General features: G+C 36.9%; 1 protein-coding gene across 2 annotated transcripts in view; it reads right to left on the minus strand.

The window, feature by feature from the left end:
* SCAI (suppressor of cancer cell invasion) overlaps positions 1 to 24264 on the minus strand; it is a 344415-nt gene that overhangs the window by 290551 nt on the left and 29600 nt on the right. For both annotated transcript variants that reach the window (XM_072429918.1, XM_072429919.1), the window contains exons 2-4: positions 16040 to 16170; positions 6228 to 6323; positions 1559 to 1645 (exon numbers count right to left, since the gene is read on the minus strand). In XM_072429918.1, coding sequence (XP_072286019.1) covers positions 1559 to 1645; positions 6228 to 6323; positions 16040 to 16143 — 287 coding nt within the window. In that variant the 5' untranslated portion in view covers positions 16144 to 16170. The remainder of the gene's footprint in view (positions 1 to 1558; positions 1646 to 6227; positions 6324 to 16039; positions 16171 to 24264) is intronic.

The following is a 24264-nucleotide window of genomic DNA, read 5'->3' on the forward strand; positions in this document are numbered from 1 at the left end:
TCACCCTATATAAATGGTTCACAATTATTACCTTAATTATTAACTTGCTTCACAATTATTCACTTTAATATCATTGCAAAGAACAAGGGGCACTCATTGCACCTGAAGGAATAGAAGTTTAATATGCTTATAAGAAAGGGATTCTTCACAGTAAGGTCTGTGAAAATGTGGAATAGGCTCCTCAGGTAGTAGTTTTAGCAAGTTCTATAGATTGCTTTAAGAAAAGGCTAGTTTTTCTTGAAGCAAAGAATATAACTGGTGTAAAGACACCAGAGACTGTTGATCCAGGGAACAACCGATTGCCTCAAGGAATCAGGAATTTTTTCCCCTGTTGGAGTTTTATCTGGGATATGTTTATTTCTCTAAACTTAATGGACTTATGGACTTGATGTCCTTTTTTCAACCTGACTTACTACATAACCATATAAACAATTACAGACATGTAAGTTTAACTTTTATAGTTGAAGATTTTTGAGAGTTTTGATAAAAGATCATAGGATCTCTGCTACAAAATAATAAGTAATAGTCAGCATGGGTGCTGGAAAGACTGACGTTGTCTAACAAATCACTCTTTTTATATAAAGCAAAAAGAAGAATAACAATTTTCAACTAGGGTTTCTTGAAATGTGGCTACTTTTATTAACCTTACTGGTGGTATTCCCGAGTGTGGCTCAGGGTTAATTTTCAGTACCAAAAGCAACAACCCTGAGTCACATTTGGGGTGGAATTGTAAAGGGCTTACCTGGTACCCACGAGCACGCGGCATCCTCCGGCGATGCCAGCCTGGCATCTGCGTCCCCTGGCGTGTGAATGTCGGGGACACAGATGCCAGGTGGGCATGGAACATGTGAGCGTGCAGAGGTGGTGCGCTGGGGTGCAGGACCTGGCATGAAATTTACAATAAGTATTTGTAAATGTCTAATGTAACGCTTTTACATTTAAAAATACTGATATAATCAGAATGCCAGGGACTTTAAATGATGCCTGCACAGCTCTGGGGCTGACACCACTTGGTAGATCCAGCTGCATGACTTATTGATGTTTTTGCTCATTTTTAAAGGTGGTATTAAGGCTAATATTGTAAGTGGGCATTCTTTCCGCCGGTCACCAATTTAGGACTTGAAAATGATTTCAAAAGTTCCTCAGTATAAGAGGATAAGAAAGGCTAATATCCACAATGGAGTAGAAGTTTAGTTAGTTATGAGTTAATACATCAGAAGAGTCAATAATGGAAAAGGATCTTGGTGTCCTAGTAGATCACAGACTTAGTTACAGCATGCAATTCTTGTATAATAATAAAATCATTTCCTACATAATAGTTTTTGTATGAAAAGAAGTATCAACTCCAGAGATTAAGACAAACCTGTCTCTGTAAAAATCATTAGTCAGACCTCAGCTGGAATATGCAGTCCGTAGGCTATATAGGAGTTTGCATATTTAATGTACAGATATAGATAACAAAACTTTTGTGTGATTTGCAAATCCCTACACAGTAAACTACTGTGTTGATCTTTATTTTTAAGCTAGGATATATGTGTTATTTTGACTTGATACTTACTAGTAATGGTAGTATAACTGACCAATCTTTGAAGCAATTTCTCCAATTTGCCAACGTTTGAGACCATATCGGTTGTCGAGGACCTGTCTGTAAACCAATAAAAAAGAAAAGAAAAGGATTTGTACAATAGATGGGGTATGTTACCGGACTGTAAACTATAAAAAGTTGGTGTTTAAGTGTTGAGAGTCTTAAAAATAAAGATGATATCATAAGGGTTTCTCTCCAAAAACCTTGACATCATAATTATTCCAACAACAGTTGTGAAGTGGCCATACACTGCACAGGTCCTAGCACAGGTCAAAAAAGGATGAATGCAATGTACAGTAACTCACAGCAACCAAACAGAATAAACATTTACTTATCAGACTACACTGTACTACATAAACCACAGAAACAATATATTTCATTCTCTAATATATAGCTGAGCAACATTTAATCCATGCTGAATATCTGCATGCACATACAAAACAAAGGTCCCCCAAATAGCTTCACTTTTTTTGGTATCTTAAAGCAGACAGAACACCAGGTAATGTTATAAAATTGGGATGAAATAATTTTGTATTTACAAAAAAAGGCTATGTATATGTGGTCCCCAAAGGGTGGCCCCTTGAAAGCTTTAAACCAGCCCTTAGGGCATCATTCTTCCACTGGCACCAATAGGAACACAGCTCAAAAAATTTTTTTTCACTTGCCAAGGATTTTACAACATATTTAGTGTATTTCAGGTCTGCTGAATCCAGAAATTACATTAGTTCCATTGAATTGGTTCTAGTTCTTGTGGTACATGAACTGGAATAGACGATTTTACCAACAACAAATGTTACCACAGCATATCATTATCAATCTTTATTTACACCAATGTTTTGAGTTTTATTACAAATGTAGCATTATTTTCATGAAACTTTCATTTGCCTTCTTTTTTATTCATACATTTTCTTTTTTTTACAGAAATACGAGTTCTTCAAGAACGGCAAAAGCCCACAAATCATAATGATTGTTATTTTTGTGCTGTGAATGTAAAAGGTTTCAATCGTTACAAGAAAAACAAGTGGGAGTACCCTGATTTGGAATCAGAAAGATGACCTGTGCTGCATGGTGCTGATGTTCCCATACTAGTGTTCAGTAAACTCCCTGATATTTCTGTATCTGATATGGATGAAATATTGGGTTTGGAGTGTAACCCAGGAGTTAGCAGTGGAAGTGAATATGAAGGAAGTGTTCTATCAAACCAGCAGTTCTCCCAAGAAGAGCTCAATGATTTAATATGTGACCTAAGTCTGTCAAAACAAGCATCTGATCTTTTAACATCCAGGCTAAAAGAAAAGAACTGTCTGAGACCAGAAGTTATACGAACGATTTATAGGAGAGGTGACACTCCTACCATAATTCAGTGAAGATGAAGACTTTGTGTACTGTTGTAACATCCCTGGACTACTAGCCCATATGGGAGTACCAGAATACCGAGCAGACTGGCGGCTTTTCATAGACAGTTCCACTCGAAGTTTGAAATCTGTTTTACTGCATAATGGCAACTGCTATGCATCAATTCCAATTGGTCACTCAACAAAACAAAGAAGAATATCAAAATATCAAAATGGTCTTACAAAAGCTTTGCTATCATGAACACCAATGGTCGTCTATGTGTTGATTTAAAAATGGTGAACTTCCTACTTGGACAGCAAAGTGGATAGTACCCAAATGCATGTGGGATAGTGGAGCAAAGCAGGATCACTGCAAAAAAAAAGTGACATGGCCTCCAAGGGAAAACATGTAACAAGGTGCAGCAAACATCATTAATGAGCCAATGGTTGATAAAGAACAAATCATTCTCCCTCCACTACACATAAAGTTGGGATTAATTAAGAAATTTGTTAGAGCTCTGAACAAAGACGGTGATTGCTTCAAATACATTTGTAGATTCCTCCCTGGATTGAGTCCTGGAAAATTAAAAGCAGGAATCTTTGATGGCCATCAGATTCAGAAACTGTTTAATGATTCATATTTCACAAGTAACACGACTGATACTGAAGTTTCTGCCAGGCACAGCTATGTCATGGTTGTCAAGAACTTCTTGGGTAACTATACAGCGCAAAATTATGAACAGGTACAAAGCTTGCTGTTAAACCTTAAAAAATTGGGTGCTACTATGAGCATTAAGGTACACTATCTCCATAGCCATTTGCAAACATTTCCAGAAAACCTTGGCGATTTCAGTGAGGCACAAAGGGAGAGGTTCCATCAAGATATAAAGGTGATAGAAGAAAGGTATCAGGGCAGATGGGATAGACACATGATGGCAGACTACTGTTGGAGCTTTCAACGTGATTGTCCTGATCATCAGCATAAAAGGAAATCATACAAACAAGAGTTTTTCAATTACTTCTTTGTGATTAGTCCTGTAAATATACTGAATATAGAATATATTGACATTAAGTATTTCAAAAATTCAATTTTGTATACGTAGGCATATCTAGTTAAATTGTGCTTAATTTTCATGTTTCATTAGTTTTCTATGAGTTTATTATTGAGGTAATTATTTCAAAAACTAGAGCCAATCTAGCAAAACCAATACCATATTTAGAATCTGTGCATCAAATATAACCTGAAATTACTTTATTCTGTTTGGCAAGAAAATGTTTATTGACTAGTGTACTGGGAAGAATAATGTCCAGATTCCAATTCTGGGGAAAAATGATACTAATGATGATCTATTCATTCCTTTGTTAAGAATGGGGGAATGATGCAACAATTTTCCTCCCTCCAGACATCAATGATAAACTGCTCTACCAACAATGACATAGTACACCTTCCACATTACAGATCAGGCATTATTTCCCTCACTGACACCAACAATGATGTAATTACCCACTAAATGCTAGGTAGTTATTTGCTCCCCCTGCTCAGCAACCCTGGTGCATTTTTTACACCTCAACTGGCCTTTTAAAAAAAATGTTTGAGGCCCTCTAATACATACGTCATCCTTTGGATAATAGATAAAATAAAGAGCCACTTCAAACTTCAAAGTTAATGAATCGAGTTATAGTTTTACATACTTTTTTTTTTTTTTTTTTTAACAATTCCACACATACATTTAATATATTTCCTAAATTATGTTTAAAAGATTAATATTTATCTTGCTGACTTACCTTCATTTGTGCCTCAGACTTGCTGCCTATATCACATATGATGCCTTTTTTGGTTAATGTACCATTGAAATTGAAGGTAACTTCAAGCAACTTCAACTTCAAAGCATTTCTACATCAATATTTATATATTTGTGGATTGACCTGTGACATTGATTTTTTTACATTATCTTTATTATGTGATATTCTAAAAACAAAAAAAACGGATATGGATGATTTTATTCAGATAAACACAGTTTATTCATTAAGGTGCTTCTTGAAGAAACCCATTTGGGTATTGTTTTTATAGTTACCTATTTTTCTGTCTGTAGATATTGTTTTGGGGTTCTGGCATAAAATTCCCAGAGCTCTAATACATATATAATTTAGAACATTGATACATACTATACCTGTTTGGGTCATGATTATTCTCTTTTAAATGATCCCTTTGGGGGGGAATTTTTCACCGACAGGTGACATCAGTTTTCTATAGTTATATCAACTTCCTCTTGTTTTTCCCCTATATCAGTCCTTTTATTCCTACTATATGAACTTCTAAAGTGTTTTAAAGGCTCAATCAAACTTGTGTATACACAGGGCAAAAAATAGATGTAAAATAGGTTGGGAAAATCTACCAGCATTAGCAGCTAAGTGGAAAAAGTTTTGTCTTAAGATGGCAATGGCCTTGCAAGTTCCATACAAACTGTGTGTGATTCTCAGGTCCAAAGAATTAGGTCCTGTGTTCTACTCTTACTGTTTTAAGAGTAAGCAGGTGCTCTGCTAGCACAAAGATCAACCTGATGGCTGAAGAATGCTGACTGCCTTTGCAATGCAAATTGCAGATTAAACAGTGCCCATTTATTAGAGAGCCATAGAAGAAAAAACAGTAAAAAAAATGTTCCCAACAGTTGAAAACAGACTATATGCTTTAAAATAAAAAGCAGAAACTCAAAAAAATTCATAGAAAAATTGCACAGATAAGAGGAAATAAAAGAAACATTTCCAACACCCAGGTTTTATAAAAACACTGTAGACCCCCCATTTATACAGCCTACTCATTACTGTTCTAAATCTAAATCTGTGTGTACTAAATGTAACAGAAAAAGTCAGCCACAATAAATAGGGAGACTAAGTAGGGCTGTGCCTTTGAACATGTCTAGTTTACAACAAGTCTGTTAAAGACTTCGTCTCCCAAGTTAAAATATTTCATTTTGCAATCTGATTATTTCATATTTGGGTCAGCCGTCAATGGCCTAAATCACTGATGTTGCTTTAGCTTTTCTCATAGGCAATTATGTATATTAGGCATTGGTAATTGTCGGATATTCATGAGTAGGTAAAAAGTATATTGCAGTGTTTTAGATCTCATTTTCTATACCAAAGTGTACTCTTATCAGGGATCCAACTCTTTGTTTAATCTGCTGTTAGCACTTTGTTCCCTTTACCAATATGCGTTTTAATGAACATCTGTAGGTAACTTCCTGCATCTCTGGACCTGGATTACAGAAAATTTTAATTAACAACTGGACTGTTATCCATATTATCACCTGTGTTGTTGCTGAAACTTCCAAAGCTTAGTGTAAACATCAAAAGTCCTTCCAAAGTACGACTGCCATTGCTTCTGTCCATATTGAGGCAAATCTCTGCAACAAGTATAGAATAAAATTAATATTTTTCCTAAGAATCTCATTTCAGATCATTTCATATTATTTTTTTTACATATGAAAGCCGTCACTGTGTAGTCATTCAAAAGGGGAATACTGCTACTGTTTGCCATCATCTTGGATGTAATGTCAAGCCCTAGCAGAGCTGCAGCCCAACTGACATTTTATAGTATTAGCTTTAACTCCTCCCCAGGCAGCAACAACACAATTTATAAAGAAAGGAGTATATGTGGAGTTGCCAGTCCAACACAGCACGTACCTGAACACCACCCATAAATATCTAGCATTTTTGAGGGATGTCTGCACTTATCTATGCCACACTCCTCTAACCTCATTAGGTTTTCATTGCATCAGACTGGAAATGAACAATAAATACAGCCTGTATTGATGTGTAAATACAGTTCCCGCCTGCATTTGCCCTCTTGAAAATAGCGTACAATGCTTAAAATACCATACTGGTTTGTATCAAGCTATCTCAAATACATTCACTTCTTTTGATATTTATGAGTGGAAATCAGTTCTGCGAAATTACTTCAGGTAACGTTTAAAAGCCCCTAGTATTAGGCAACCACTGAAAAACAAGCAGGAGTAAAAGTTGAACTTGTTGGGCTTAGGTCTTTTTTCAACCTAACTTACTATGAACCTACCAAAACTACCATAAGTGAAAAGATTTTTGAGAACAAGAGAGTGGGATTTTCAAGGGCTGATGTAGTTAAAATCACATAAAACATTTTATTTCATATATAAATATATCAATACATGACACAAAACACTTTATAAAACCAAAAGGCATCATATTGTACTCAGATAAGGTGGATTGTACCCAATGTTAAAACAAATTGAAACTATTGATTGCAAAAAAATATCACCCCTTCAGAGCTTGACTTCTGTAAGCAGCTACTTTTTAAATTGGAGGTGGAGTTTTATTCAACGCGTTTTGCAGCGATTTAGCTGCTTCTTCAGGAATAAGTAACGAGATCACATCTAAACAACATGAATATCCGACAAAAAGGAAAAAAAATTGTTATAGACTATTATAGTCATAATTTAGTAATAAGACAAAAAGATCCATAGTCAAAAATACTCACATGAACTCTCCTGCATGTAGGGGATATGGTTGTAGCCTTAGCATGCACACCACTAAAGGAACTGATGCTGGCAGCACTAGCACAAACAGGTCCCTATAGAACTAAATGGATATTAAATGATGATATGCTAAATAGGGTCAAAAATCTGTATCTAGGTAAGGATACTATCATATAAATTATTGTTACTAACAACAGAATAAGTGGTAATCTGCAAATACCTCAAAAAATGATTGAGCCTCCCTATTTGTCAGAACTCAGGATTATTATTAATCATGAAAAATTATATCTCTTTAAAGGTGGTTATTTATAGTAATAACCAATATTTATCAAATAGATTCAAAGATCTTAAGCTACGTACACACTTCCAATTATTATCGTTGGAAAACGAACGACGAACGATCCTGCACGATATTTTCCAACGACTTTCCTCGTTCGTCGGCGTCGTTGGTTACTTTTTTACGAACGATTTTTTGCCCGATCGATCGTTCATCGTTCGTTTTGAACGATAAAAATTGGAAGTGTGTACGCACCTTTAGAGAAGGAAACAAAGTGCTTTAAGATAACTAGTGGCTGTTGATAGAGAAATTTAGAAAAAAATCAAGCCAAAATTATTCAGACTATAGTAGTAGGCTAGCTACCCACAATAAAATATATATGAAACTTACTGGATTGGATCCACAGAAAAAATGACCAGAAACTCAATAGGAGTATTTCCAGATCATGACAAATAGCCAATAGCACGATCTTCCAGTTCTTCAAGAAATATTTTTCTACCTCTATATGGCAATCATTTTTTAACAGTAATAGTTTTTCTTGTAATTAGTAATCATGTTCATTGTACCTTCTACAAATTTGTAGGTACTGGGAATATGGTATACTACAAATCAGAGGGAAAGGATGGGCACTTGAGGCAGACATGATTGTGTTCCCAGCAGTTGGTTTAAAAAAAAAAAAAAAAAAAAAAAAAAAAAAAAAGGTTAGAGGCCAGGTTTTTGCTCGGTTTGCAAATTAAAATATTGAGAAAACAAATTTTAGAGGGTTTGTATTCTATAGTAAACCTAAAATTGATTGGTTAAATTGAAAATAATTGATTTGAAAGTAGGATATAAAATTAGTGAGGAGGTCCTCCACCTGTCCAGATCAAGAAGACATCATTGATGTATTTTTTTTCCACAATACTATATGGTCTAGATGCTTTGATGTGTCTTCTCTGGAAAAGTGGTTTCTTTCCCAACCTACAAGAAAGAGGTTGGCATACGTGGGGGCACATTTGAGAAGACCACAGAAGACCAAAGACCAGCACCATCTAGGGACCTGTGGGATTAAAGGTAAGTGCAATTTTTTTTGTTTTTAGTTAGGTCTGCTTTAAGATAAAATATAAAAGAGCTAACATGAAATTGTTGAACTGCTACCTTGCGGTTTCTTTTTCAGACAAAAAGGTTCTGATGATATCTACCCCCAGTTGGTTAGGGCTGAAGTTGGAACAGGCATATCATCTATTATGGTAAATTCTGAACATGTGGTCTTACATTAAGATCAACAAGATTGCTGGTATTGCCCGTGTGGCTACTTATTCCAGAAATGATGGGGTTAGCTGGGGGATATTTGGGATTTTTTTGAATCTTTGGTAGGGCGTAAAAGGTGGGAGTTCTTGGAAAAGGATTTTTTTAAAATTCAAGAATGTCCTTATTAATAGTACCATTTTGATAGACAGAAGCAATTAAGTCATTACATTCCAACTGAAATTGTTGAACAACCTTTTCATTAATACGATAGTACCATTCAAGATTATTTCGAATCTTTTCACACATTTGGACACATTGACGTGTCTATATCGACATTTCCTACCTTATCTGCGTGTTTGATGACAATCGATTTATTCACTTTCAAGGAGTTTAATGCTTTAAAAAAAAAAAAGGTTTGGAAAAATATTTTTTTTTTTTATTATTCTAACTTTTTAATATCTTTAGTTACCCAAGTCACAAATGCAGATGTGTGGATTTGTGTGAAAATTGCGGAGTGAGTTGGATTTTTTTCCAGACATTAGGGAGAGATGCTATTCGTGGATCATTTGTTTTTAAAAAAAGGGTTGTAAGGAGATACATTTTCTTCTTTCGAGTATCCCTCACTCTCATTAAGTAGTTGAATCAAATCTTTCAAATCTCTGAAATCATTATTTTATGTTGAAAAATCTTCCTGTTCTTTTCAATGAAAGGGACTAGGTGGTTTATCATATAACATTTTGAAGAATATATTGCAAGCATATGTGGAGATCCTTGATAAATGTAAATCTAATAAAATGTTTTAAACGGCAAAAAAAGTTAAGGCCCTTTTTAAGGATTCATCCATAGTTAGTGGGTATTTAGAAATATTAATGACATTCTGATCATTGGGGTTCAATTTGGTGTTGTATTGATTCATCCACAACCATGTACCTGATGTAATTTTCCGATGCATCAGCACATGGGTGAATGGGCGGGTCCCCCATATGCTGCCACCACTAATTTAAGCTCTGTTGGCGGCGCAGCCACATCAGGACACTACTAAGGACTTAGCAGGGACTAAGCAGTGCAGCTACTAGTTAGCTTAAAGCACTTTGTTTCCTTCTAAGATCTTTGAATCTATTTTATAAACATTTATTATTGAATGAAACTCCCCTCTAATGTAAAAAAAGTAGCTTACAGTAGCTTACCTCTGGAGGGGTCATATCTGTTTACAAACAAAATTTTCATCAAATTTTTTATCAAGTGTTTGTGTAATGTATTGATATGTATTTATATATGAAATAAAATGATTTGATGGAATTTTAACTATATTAGCCCTTGAAAATCCTAAATTCTCAGAAATTACCTTAATGTACAAAGGCTTTGGGTTGTCTAAAAAAAAGTTTTAACATTTTCCACTGAGTGCAATGCACAATTTAAGCACTTTATAATAATGCTAATTGCAGGCAAGCAGACTGGCATCCTGCATGTAGCACATGTGCACCAGGAAGGTGGCAGGCGAGCTGGAGCCTCTCATCACTTTTCCATATTCCACTCTTACAGTCAGGATTCCTGGACTTTCACTATATATATCAAAACTATTACCTGTAGATCCACTCATCTCTGGAATCCTGACTATTATAGATTTACCATTTACTGGAATCCTGATTATTAAACCAAGCTGTAGATGGTTTTACGCATCATCTAAATTTTACACCGATCAAGGTTAACCTTAAGACTGGCTACTACATTAGGCATCTTAGGAATACCAGCTGTTTTTACACCACCTAGCTATACATCTTACCTGAATTTAGCAATTTTGGATATTCAGGATTGCTTTAAAATGATATTTTTTTGACCTTGACCAATCCTCTTGTCCCTTAACAAAAACCACACACCTTAATTTGAGCTCAGAAACGCCTCAAATCTTGCAAACTAAATTCCTGTATCATTGGAAATTTGATTGCATTCAGTATTTGGGGGATCTTACCCCAACATACCATACCATCTATAAATACAATTTTCCAACAATTTGTAAAGGCATACATGCTCTTCTAAGTACGTGGAGATTGCTTCATACCTCCTTCTTTGGACATATTGCCTTATGAAATAAAAATCTCCATACGGTTTTGTTTTTTTTTTGTTTTTTTTAAATAACCCTTATATCCAAGACAACCCAACAAGGCTCATGGTACAGCGTCGGTCCCCTAAATCATTTTTTGGTCACAATGTTCAGACAGACATTTTCTCAGAATAAACAACATCCCTGTTATTCCTTGCTTATCATAATGACTTTAGCATTGTAACATTTAGAAAAAAGATTAAACTGAAGCAGAAAAAAACAGTAGCATCTAAATTACAGTAAATCTAAATACTGAACTATTACTGGATACAAGATACAAGATTCTCCATATACAAATTTTTTTCACTCTATGGAAGCCTAGCTGATTTGTGGATCTAATTTTCTCCAAAACAGTGCATAGGCCAAGAGTGGAAGAAGGAAGGTCAGGAGGAGGAGGAAGTTTGTGAAGGTCAGTAAATTTTTGTGACGTCCCTCCCTAAAAGAAAAACGAAAAAACAACTAGGTGTTTACCATCGCACCATCTCCCTAGACACTTTTTGTTGAGTGTATCTCCCAGAAATTTCGAGCTCCTATCCGGCTGACCAACATCAAACAGTTGCTCAGTCCAAGCTTCTTGCAGAAAAATGTCAATGGGAGCCTGGGCAGCCTCTGCACAGAGGATCGGAGATTTAGTTTACTTCAATGTCTATATTTTATCTTTTTTACTCCCAAACCTCTGAGCATAACTGACAAGCTGGAGCTCTCACTAAAAGTTTGCTAAAAATTAGAACATCAATTATTTGTTGCCTATAGCAGAGCCCTGGTGTTCCAGGATTTAAGTTTACTGTATAAGGGCAGGTTCAGACATGTGGTGGGAGCAGGCAACAGCAGAAGGCTGCTCAGTGACGCCCCATTCATTCATATGTTCCGCCAAATTAAGTTGGATATATGGAGGTGAAGATTCTAAAATAAGCCCAGGAACTTTTATCTGTAATATCTGCAGAAGATAAAATATTTGGCAGCACATTCATCTTAAGTGTGTGCAGCCAAACCATGTAAATATGCCATAGCTCCAGTGCTGCAACTCTTTCTTTATCTTAGTCAGTAAGGGGAGGAAATTCAGCTGGAACACCCTAAACAAATCACTAGGCAAGAATGTTCCTACATTTTTGATGGTTCCCTTAGCCCATTCAAAAGAAAAGAACTGACAAAAAGGATTGTGAACAAAGGTTCTAAAACCAGGAAATAAATTTAAGGAGACATGGGACAATGGCTATTTGATATAAAGGAAGTAGCCTAAAAATATTCATTCATTCACCCTCACCAAGACAGAAAGGCAGAAAAAAAGGGATCTATTCCTACATAACATTTTTTATCAGCCCCTATAATTTCTACGGTCTGCTCCAAAACATCCTCACTCAAAGGCCTTATCTGTATCAGCTGCCAGTAACCACATAGGGATTATCCTTGACCTAGCCAAATGAATCCATTTGATAACCCTAATCACAATATTATTGTCTAGATCATCCCATGCCTCACTTGACAGCATAAAACTCACACAATCATGAAAAATGAATAAAGTAAAGACAACAGATGAGTGGACATTTTGGCAATTAATTAAAAAACGTAAATAGTGATATTCTATCTTCAATAGTATATTCTCTACAGTTCCTCTTTAGGGTTTACAGTAATAAGGCACAAAATGAGTCTTGGGGAAATGGGTTACTCTCCAATAATTCATTAAAAGCCCATATAAAGAAAGGGGCCAATGTCGATTAACATTTTATAATATGGTAGCAAACGACCACTATGGCTGGGGGCCCTGCTAGTTTTTATGGCCTTTTGTAGATCTTTAATTTTAACAGAAGTTCCAAGGGACTGTTCTTTGCTTTTTTTTCTTTTTGTGAATGCAAGTGAATCAAGCAGGCTCTTATGGCCTCTGTTGTGGAGGACTAAGAAACCATAGAAGAACTATGCTGAATTTTGTACAGTTCTACATAAAAACTGAAGAGTCACTGAAATGTCTAGTGTTTCAGAGCCCTTGTCCTGAAATAAGAAGCATAACATATAACATGCCTTTGTTGACCAGGAAGAGTACATTTATGTGTAAGTTGTTACTGTCTCAATGCATGAAAGTAGATCATATACTTGTAGCTGTTGAGCCCTTTTTGGTCTGGATTTATGACATGTGCCACAAGAAACTGCTTTTCCACATAAAAAGAGGATAGCTTTTTAGGTTTCATTAGAACAAAAAATGTGGAATATGAAAGAAAGAATTTTGCAAAAAGTAAGCCTCATTGAGCCTCCTCCATTCCAAAGTTTTGGCAAGTGTTTACCATATAATTTTGCATTGGGCATGGTCAGAAGGAATGATTTTAGGGAGGTCCACAAGATGAACAAAATATGGAGTATTTTAAAGTAGGATTGATGAGATTGAGAGGAAAATGTCCTATCTATGGATGAGCCTCCACACATCCACAAGCTTAGGATAGAAAAAAAACAAACAAAAAAATTATTACAAATCAGAGTGTTGAAAAGGGGGCTATCATCTGGCAGGACACTTCTAGCTAGTCTAGGATAAAATTAAAAATCATCTATGAGAAACCTCTGAAAAACCACAAACTGCACGGGATATATCCAAGAGATCCAATAAAAAGAAGAAGAGCCATAAGTACATTACGTGTGTGTGGGTACGTGTGTGTGTGTACGTGTTGCATGTCACACTTCTCAGCCTTACAGCTCTCTGTGTATAAACCATTATATCCCCTAAACTGTATGTCATAATGATTTGAACATTTCAGGGTGCACAGGGAACACATATATAGTTAGCACCATTCACAATTTCAGAACCCCAGCATTACAAATTTCATCATATAGGGATTAGAATTGTAAAATCTTGTAAAAATACAATATTGGGGTTGAGGTATTAAAAGCAAGTGTGCCTAGTAGTCCTAAATAAAAATGCAATTTGTGGACCCCCAGGGCCACTTACATAGAAAAGAGGATTGGGGAAAGGCCCCTAAATTTATACTTATCTCTCACAAATCAAAAGTGTCATACTTTGTTACCCTGTCTGCTTCTCTTCTTTGAACCCCAATTTCCCTAGAATGGTGAGGTGTACAAAGCAGAAAATGTAAGTACAGTGAGGGGACACCTTTGGATAACCCCCCCCCCCCCACACACACACACACACACACACACACACACACCAAACACACACCCTAAAATTTCATTACTATGGCAAACGCATTGCCCTGTTACACATTACTGCCCACATCACTTAAACACCAATTTCTCTGGAACGGGAAGGTGTAGGAAACTGAAAATGTGTGGGTAACATTTATGGATAACACCCCCTAAAGTTTTATCACAATGGCATCATTAGAACATAAAAAACTCAGCCCATCAAAACGAAATTGTGGTTCAGGTACTGTTAGGGTAAGTCATGTGTAACAGGGCAGCGTGTTTTGATGGGAAGAGTTTATGTAATGATGCCATGGAGATGAAAGTTTGGGGGTGTTAGCCAGAGGTGTCCCCCACTTGCACCTATGATTCTGTTTATCTGCACCTCTCTGTTCTTGAGAAATTGGGGTTCAAGGTAGGAAAGCAGACAGTTTGATGGGCAGAGGTTTTTATGTTCTAATGATGCCATTAAAAAAAGAAACGTTGGTTATTAGTAGCTATGAGAGTCTCCTGTGTGTTACCTGGGTATAGCGCTGGGAGGTGACATCTGAAGGTAGGCCAAATTCACATTGGCAGTAAGGTTGCATTTTCTGCATTTACCCCTCACATACCTCTCGCCAGGAACCACTGCTGCTTGAAAAACTGCTAGGACTGAAAAGCCCAGCACTTACCACCTGTTACCAATCCCAGGTTCCCAGCAGTTATACCCGGTTACCAATGCCAGGTGCCTAGCAGTTGCCAGTTAGTTACTCAGGAGGGGCATTTTTTTACTGTTCATGTGAACTAAGCCTAATTTGTTAAGCCACATTGATCACAATATTACGCTACTACAAGGGATTACACTATTAAAACATGGAACACTAGGGAGTTGGATTAAAATACACAGCACTGGACTGTTGGGGCATAATACAAAAATTCTACATTCTAACAAGCCAGGCATTAGAAAGTTGGAACAAAGTTCCGTGTTCTACCTACAGGGCTAATATTGTTTTATTGTTATTCAATGTTATTCTTAATATTATTTGCAATGCTGAATAAAAAAAAGCACATAGCAAATAGCTTTGCAGAAACATCATTTTAGTATCAGTTAGAAAATACAACAGATACATCCACACAATTAAAAGAAAACAAAAACATTTATTCTCAGATTGGTAAATTGTGTTGTCTATAGATTGCAGAAAAAAAAATGGCAAAACAGTATGACCAAAAGAAAACCCTGTCTGTCCCATTATTGCCAAATAAACAGGTTCACAGGATCTCACAATTTAAAAGTAGCCTCCTGAACTCATGAACCGTAAACTATAAAAATGTTTATATTACTGTTCCAGGACTTTTACACAAGTTAATTTTATAGTATTTTAAAACATCCAGTCATTACCATTGTCCCAGTCTGTGCAAGCCATTTTGTTCTGTGCAAGAAGCAAAGTCTCTACCTTCAAATATATACTCATAACCAACTCTAATGAATCAGAACCATCACACTTATTATTGACAAAAACATCTTTCACATTTTTTTTTTCAATATCACTTTATATAGAGTCATACAGGAAATCCTTCTAAATAGATGTGCTCAGTCTATTCACAAGAAGCAAAGCTCCCAGCTCTCAAATTGTGCTTGCCAGACTTTTAGCATTTAATAATAATTATAATAATAATAAGAATAAACTCCTGAATCAAAAATTTCACTTAGAATTGCTATAATTGTTTTCTAAACAAATAGGACTGTGTTGATAAACGTTTGAAGGATAGGACCTTATCTACCATAACTTCCACACTTAACAATAAATCTTGCACACCCACTGCTTTAAAAAACAAAGCCTTCTTTTGTCACAAAAAAAATAGTTTATGATTTTGCCTCTAAGATTGAGTGCTACCAACCTCAGGCCATTGAAGAGCTGCTTGGACTTATCGAGCAAGTAGCAGAAATCAGTGACAGTTTTTCTCTCCACCTGGGGGATGTCCTCATCGTTTGCGACAGACATTGCTTCTTTTTTCAATACACCTTAACCCTGGAAAAAAGAATTCCACCATCAATTTTTGACTATGACATTTAGAAAACAGTCTTTAAAGCCTAACTTCAGACAAATCGCTAAATGGAACTACAGAATATTGACAATGTTTAATTACTTTGATTCTATGCAGCCAGTTTCATATAACAAGTACTGTTGGACACAAGCAAAACCAAATTATGCCATCAGCAGCAGTATGCCTTAGTCTTCCCTTTTCTTATTGTTCCGTTTCCTTTTGTTAGCAGAATTCCAATCAGCACACTGCATGTAACAGTTGGACTTGCTCAGAATACTTACGCTCTTCTTCAGGAGTAAAGGAGGCATACTGTTTAAGAAGACAAATCTAACTGCCCGCCTCTGCAGGGGATTATATAACATGGATATGAGGACAAAGTAAACTGCCTACAAATACCTCCCAACTTTAGGAGATAGGGAACAGTGACCCAGCTCAAAGTATGTTGGCAAATGACACAACATCCCCACATTCTTTTTTTGCAAACCACAAAAATATTAATGAAAAAAAAAAAAAAAAAAAAAAAATTGCTTAAATTGACATGCTTTTCACAATTAGGTTTACTTTTAAAAAAATGTAAATCAAAAAAAGAATCACAATCACAATTATTGAAATAGCATAAGCAACTAACATTACAAAATTTAGATGCTGTATTAAAGGTTTAGTGCCTTAGTACACCCTCGTCGACATAGATAAATGTGAGCTAACCAATTTACCAATTTAAACTATACACACACACACACACACACACACACACAATTTCTCCTAGTTTGTTGCAATACAGGTTTACATTTAAAAATCCAGCAACCTCCAGACATGGGGAGTGCCGAATTTTCGAAAATTCTGGACTTTTTGAATTGCCTGTAATTATAGTGTATTAGCACCATCTAGTGGCAACTGACAGAACTATACCCAAATGGAATCAGCTTCTTCCTCCGTAGGAATGCAAGGGCTATACATGCCAGGCAACGGAAGGATCCGGATTATCGATGGCCAGATTTTCGATTGTCAACCTGTATTTGTGATTTATTTATGATAAAACCTGATTTATTTATATCCAGTTATACTTACGTGTCATGTCATTCATCCAATAATGACAAATTAATTATGTTATCTAAATATTTGATTGTTTTATTTATTGTTCATGCTATGCTATCTACACATTTGATTATTGATTTATGACTATGTCCTAATAGAAATTATATATATTGATATATTTATTCTTGTAGATATAATTTCATCATCATACAAAAGAAAGCTGTTCTGCTATACTCCTGAGGAAGCAGACCAGATCTAGTGAAACGCATTGAGTAGCATCTTTCATCTCTCTCTTGATCTCTCATCAATGTGAATGTAGGCTGGTGTACCTATAATCTCCCCTCCCCGTTTGGGGTGGTGGTACTAAATTGATGTATTTTCACTGACCTATCAATGGTTTAAACCACCAAAATTCTTTCAGATGGTAGTAAAAATATGTTTAGTTTCCTATTTGGTCATATATGTGATTTTTATAATCTGTTTGTAAATGTTTCATTTTTTGTGCTTTTAAACGATTTGTAAATAAAAATTTGTCTTACTTAAATTGCAATTGTCCCACTTTTTTTTGTCCCATGTTTGGGAGCCTATTCTGTTCCAAACAAACTGTGCCCATACCTCCTTTCTATCATAAAGGTTGAAAGAACATATATAATTACCACAACTATTTCAACAACAAGGAACATACAATTATAAAATCTACCTTTTAAAACCAATTTGACACGAGAACTACATGAAATCTTTACTGCTTGAGTATATATATATATATATATATATATATATACACACATACATACATACATACATACACACATACATATACACACACAGCGTTGCAAGAGTATTATGTATTGCAATCTTATATTATACAGGAAAAAGAATCAAATAAAGCTATAGTGTTAAATCAAAGAAATGTTTTTGTTTTTTTACAGGTTTTAAAAGTACAATATACAATTACATTAAAAAAAACAATTTAAATAAATTAACCTAAATAATGGCATATTTTCCAATGCTGTTTTAATAAGAACATTGTGCTCATGAAACATCCTTTATAACTTTAAGACAATCTGAAATTTAGTTCCCGAGATGTGCACCTTTGGTCTGTTTCAATTAGTTTGTTTTCAAAATATTATAGTTGTAGAAATTTTGGTGGTTGATCTGGCAGAGGAAGTAACGATCCTGCATTATAGTAAATTTGCCCTTGCACCGTGAATGTGGATGGAATTCAATGCTGTCGAACAATTGATGTGGCGCTGAATGATGTCATTTGGAAACATGAGTTGTATTTTCTAATGTTATTAAGAAAATGCTTCAACTCTGAGGCATTTGCTGATGTGTAATTCCAAAGTTCTTGTGGTGGAGTTTCCAGTTGGCACTGTTTGACTTTCCCTTTTTTGCAGCAAAAAACTTCTTGGCTTCACAGTAACTAGAAACCATTTCCATTTTCCAATAGTAACACTTGCATGCTGTGAGTAGTCTTTATGTGGAATCCTTTCAATGCAGTCCATGATTGTCTGGCTCCCTCTCAATTCATGTACTCGGGTCTCATGTAGTTGTATGGTCTCTGAAGCTCTAGATGTAGTAGCTCTTTCTTTCCTATCCTGTAGTCGGGTCTCACGCTGTTGTACTGTCTCTGAAGCTCTAGATGTAGTAGCTCTCTCGCGCAGCGTGGCACGTTTTCTATTCCTGTCCTCGGGATTTTTCTATCCACAGTGTTGTTTCATTTTTTTTTTTGCCTTTGATTGCACTCAGCCAATTGCTTTAAGTTTTCTTGAAGGCATTATTATTACAAGCCAGAAATTTGTAAGAGTCCAAAAGGCAAAAGGCATATTGTCACTGAGGAATACATACATACATACAAACATATATTCAAATATAGCTCTGACATATAGCACAGTGCTGTACAAAGATCAGCGGTGCACCCACATGAGTCATATGTCTAGCAAGTTTGGTTGAAATGTGTTGATGCGTTTCCGAGTGATGGTGGAACATAGCAGATTTGGTTGAAATGTCTCCATGCATTTCCTAGTGATGACATACACACATACATCAAAATATAGCTCTGACATATAGCACAGCACTGTACAAAGATGACTGGTGCACGCACTTGAGTCTCAGTCATATGCATGGCAAGTTTGGTTGAAATGTCTCCATTTCAGGGAAAAAACCTGTTGTATTGTTGATGATAGTTGTTAATCAAATCAGTGAATCAAATAGGCGGGCCATAAAATGCCCCAGCAGTCCAATATTAGCATATATATATATTTTTTTTTTTTTTTTCTGCCCAATGTAGACTTCTCAGGGATATTCGTTAGGAATGAGTGAGAAGGCCTCTGACATTCTCGCGAAAATGTTCTCAAACTCCCAGTGGGTTTTTGGCAAATCGGTTTCGCAGATTCCACTAATGCCAATAAGCGGACTTTAAACATTAATAGCAAAACCCCTATACATGTTAGAACCACCAAATTTGCTAGATACGTTTACAAGAACAGAGGCAACAAGGAAAAAGAAGTTCCAAAAGACCTTGTGGTTTTCCAGAAAATAGCAGGCAAAGTGACAGCAGGTAAATAGGAATTTTGGTGTGATTGACAGCGTCCAGAAGGCAACATAAACATTAGGACATTGAGAAAAGGTGAACTCATCCCACTAGCAACAGTCTCTGCCATGAAAACGCGTTGCTATTTAATAAACGCACCCCTATTTAAATTGTATGGCTGCATATTGTGTTTACGCTATATAAATCCAGTTTGTTAATAATTGCTAGCTGGCATCATGACCTGGATGACATGTGTTAGGAATGACTCCCATAAAGTTGTGGGTAAGAGTCATGAAGAGCTGGGTGTAGAGCATCATCAATGCTACTGACAGGCGGCAGCAGCAACAGCAGGAGGAAGAGGCGGTGGGCCCTGAGACGAAGTGTGGCTGGTATTGGTAACTGGCATCTAGACCTGGGTGTAGTGCATTGTCAATGGTACCCTGAACTGTGTAATGCACATATATATCATATGTGATTAAACGTAGAAGGGCCAAACCAAGATGTTCTGTGCACCAGCACTGTAGCTGTGATCTGTGGTGCCAGAAGCAGTAGAAAGGTAGTCGATATTGCTAGTTTGCTTCATGAAATGGATGACATGAATGCCAACAGAGAATCGAAAAATGATGACCAAGGTGGTACAGCAACTGGCAGCACAGAATTGGGAGGAAAAATTGTGTGCAAACAAACAAATACTGTTAATGATCAAGAGACAGAATGTTCCTTCATGGCAGCTAAAGAGAAAATTGCCAGTCTTGTTTCAGATGCAGCTTTTGATAAATCATACTGAGGTCAAAGTAGTTGAAGAAACTTTAGACAGTGGTGGGACAGAAGTAGTAGAAAAAAATTACTGTTGTATCTACTTTGGTTTCTCTTGTGGCAGAGGAATCTGAAAGTTGATGTCCCGACTACGCTGGAATCTGTTGAGGAGGGGCAGGCTGAAATAAGTGTCCCTGTTTCATGTGAAGTTCAGACTGCTGAAAGTATTACTGTGGAAGATGCTTCAGTGCTGACTGAGGTGAAGGCTGATAAATGTGTTCCTGTGTGGACTAGGGAAAAGTTTCCGCTTACTGAGGTCCAAGCTAAAGGATGGGATCCTATTTCAGTTGATTCTGAAGATGAAGAGAATGAAGAGACAAAATAGAAAGAGGTTGAGGCTATCACCTATGTCAACAGTGTAGAAGCTGTAGCCATTGGAGACATTGGGGGAGGTTAAGACTGTAGAGGCTCCAACAATTGATGAATGTGAAGAGGCTGAGGCCTCCCCTCAAATGGACAGTGTAGGGGGCGTAGCTGACTGTGAAGTGGTTAAGGCCATCACTTATGTGGCCAGTAGGAAGCCTGTAGCTGTTGGTGACAGTAGTGATGGGGAAGAGGATGAAACTGTCCCCTATATAGGAAATGTAGAGGCTGCTGCAGTTTATACCTTTGGTGAAAATGAAGACTCTGGGGTAAATGTTGCTGTCGAACATGTGGCTGCACCTAGCAAAGTCTTTGACAGACCTTATAGTTAAATATAGTGAAAGTTATACCAATGACAAAAGTTCACAACTAGCAGATGGTACTGCTAAAAAAATTTGGAAAATTGTGAAAGTGAATGCTGAAAGAGGGATGGGAAACCTGAAGCCTCCAAATCCAACCAAGAATAAAGATAAATGTGTAAAGAAAATTTTCCAATGTAAGCTGTGCAGTGATACGTGTCCCAGACGCTCAAATCTTGATCATCACATGCAGAGGCACTCCTTCTGGGGAGAATTTGTATGAATGCTAAATTTGTCTTGTTCAGTTTACACAGGGTGGATTGAAGATTACAGCGACAGCAACCATGTCCTTCCCGCAGGCACCTACCAAAAAGTTCAACAAGAATGTTGATTGTGCTCCTGCTCCAGGATTGTATAATGTAAAGATGGCTAATGGTCTCAGGTGACCCATATCGTTTGAGAAACCTCAAAGGTTCATAGGAAAAGAAAAGGGTTCTAATGGTGAATGTCAAGCAGACAGAGAGAAAGGAACCAAACATGCTTTGCATGGATCTACGCCAAACCTGAGACAGAAACCGGAAAAAGATAAAGAATTGCAAAGTGAAAAAAATAAACTGGATGCAAAAGACAAGGAGATCATCAGTCTTCAACACAGCTTTCAAGAACAAATTGAAACACTGCAGAAAAGTTTAGCTACATCAAAAGCAGCTTTTAAATCCCTAAAGAAAATAACTCTTCTAGCGGAAAATCATAAAGAGGTGGCCACCTAAAATGAAAGTTTGGCGAGGGATTAAACCAAACTCAAGTTGTAGTTGAGGAACTCAAAGGAGAAAATAAAAACCTGGAGAATTATCTATCAAATTCCCAAGAGCAAGGACCTCAGACTGGAACTAACCAGCAAAGAACAGGAATATTAGCGTAAACTGGGAATTGCAGCACCTCAGATAAATGAGCAGAGCCTGACTTCCGTTCCCTGCGTCAGGAATTGCAGAATACACAAGAAGAAATGATAAAAGAGAGGCGCCTGTTGGAAAAGGAGTTGAGGGAACACTAGATGATCTTGATAAATTACAACAGGAGGCGGCTGCGGAGAAATTTATCATGGAACTAGAGCAAGAAGGCAGAGGGCAGAAGAGATTGTACAGCTAAAGAAAAATCTTCAAGGCAAAAATGCAGAGCTTGAAAGTGCAAAGGGAGAAACCTGGATGAAAGCAGAAAGTGCGGTCCAAGCAAGAAGGTTCAACCAAGTAGTAAGATACCAGAGACAATTTGGTCCAGAGCTCCAGGTCTCTTAAAAAAAAAAAAAAAAGAAATTGTTTTGTGTGTTTGTTTGTTGGCCTAGAAAAAGAACTACAGATAGGTCTTCAATGGCAGCCTACAGAAAGGCTAGAGCAAGAAAATGCAGGGGAGTGCAGACACCCTATGCTGTGTTAGTTGTATTGGAATAATGTGTCCAATCCCACACAGGGAACTGCTGCTAACCCTTACACACACCAGTGATTCCTAGGTGAAATCACGGTTGTCATCATCCTCATGTTCATCTAAGTCAACCTCTGCAAATGCAGCCACTGATGCAGAATCCTCTCCCAGCATGTGCTGAACACACTCTCCAAGGGTCTCAAATTCTGCCTCCTGCTCTGAAATTCGCAAATGCGAGGGAGAGTTATCGGGAGGTACAGGCACATTAGCCATGCTAACTCCTCTCTTTGCTTCTGTCATGGCTGTGCTGGTTGCTGCTGCTGAAGAAGAGCCTGCTGCACTTGAGGCCCCTAGGAGCCAGTCCACAATACTCTGCACATGACGTGGCTGTATGATTGTAGTACGCCCTGTCAATAAATCTACCAGCGCAACACATCTCAGACCTGTTTGACAACTGCTGCTGCCTCCAACAGTTTGCTGCTGCCCTACAGTGGCATATTCCCGGGGGGGGTATGCCCACTGCCAGATGCAGCAGGTCACCCAACGCCACGCCTTCCCCTGCATCTACTGCTCATCTTTTACTTATTTGGGCAAAAATGTACCTGTTCCAAACGGGTTCTTTGATAAATAGCAAGTGGTATCAGAGTTAAATATCTGTATTCTTTTGAGAGAAATTCAAAAATTTTTCTGGGCTTTTTTGATGTGCTATCAGAATGAAATATCTGTAATATTGACCCTATGATCAAGAGGTTGGAGAGAATAGTTCGCCCAGATCCCTTCAACCAAATGGTTTGCTGTGCTGTAAGTCAAACCACCCAAATTTTTGCAAATATATTAATGGCAAAAAGATCAGATCTGAGCATGTAGGCCCCTTAATGGATGTCGCTGGGTTGGTAACTGGTGATAAAGAAAAGGCCGATTTACTAAACAGTTTTTTTAGCTCTGTGTACACAAAGGAAAATGGCAGAGCTCAAGTCTAAATTCATAATAGCCATGTCACGTTTTTAAATGAGTTACAATGGCTCAGAATTGATATGATTGAGAAACAGCTGGGAAAAATTAAAGGTTGACAAAGCACCAGGACCCGATGGATTACATCCACGTGTCCTCAAAGAGCTGAGCTTAGTTATTTCAAAGTCATTATTTCTAATTTTTGAGACTCTAGTCACTGGCAAGGTACCGATGGATTGGCGTAAGGCCAATGTGGTTACTATCTTCAAAAAGGGAGCAAAGTCATCACCAGGTAACTACAAACCGGTTAGTTTATTGTCCATAGTTGGAAAAGTCCTAAAGAGTTTGATAAAGTCCCACATAGAGGGGATTCTGCTAGAAAATAATATTATAAGTGAATCAGCATGGATTCATGAAACACCAAAGTTGTTAAACAAATTTACTCTCTTTCTATGAGGAAGCAAGTAAACAGGTAGACAGTACAATAGCAAGTTGATATAGTGTACTTGGACTTTCCTAAAGCATTTGACACTGTACCCCACAGACGGTTAATATGCAAGTTAGGGACAAAAGGTTTACAAAAGTCAATCTGTAAATGGATAGAGAACTGGCCTAATTATCGCATACAGAGAGTTTTAATTAATGATTCATACTCTGAATAA

This window comes from Pyxicephalus adspersus, chromosome Z (genome assembly GCF_032062135.1).
Source record: "Pyxicephalus adspersus chromosome Z, UCB_Pads_2.0, whole genome shotgun sequence".
Classification (NCBI taxonomy): Eukaryota; Metazoa; Chordata; class Amphibia; order Anura; family Pyxicephalidae; genus Pyxicephalus; species Pyxicephalus adspersus.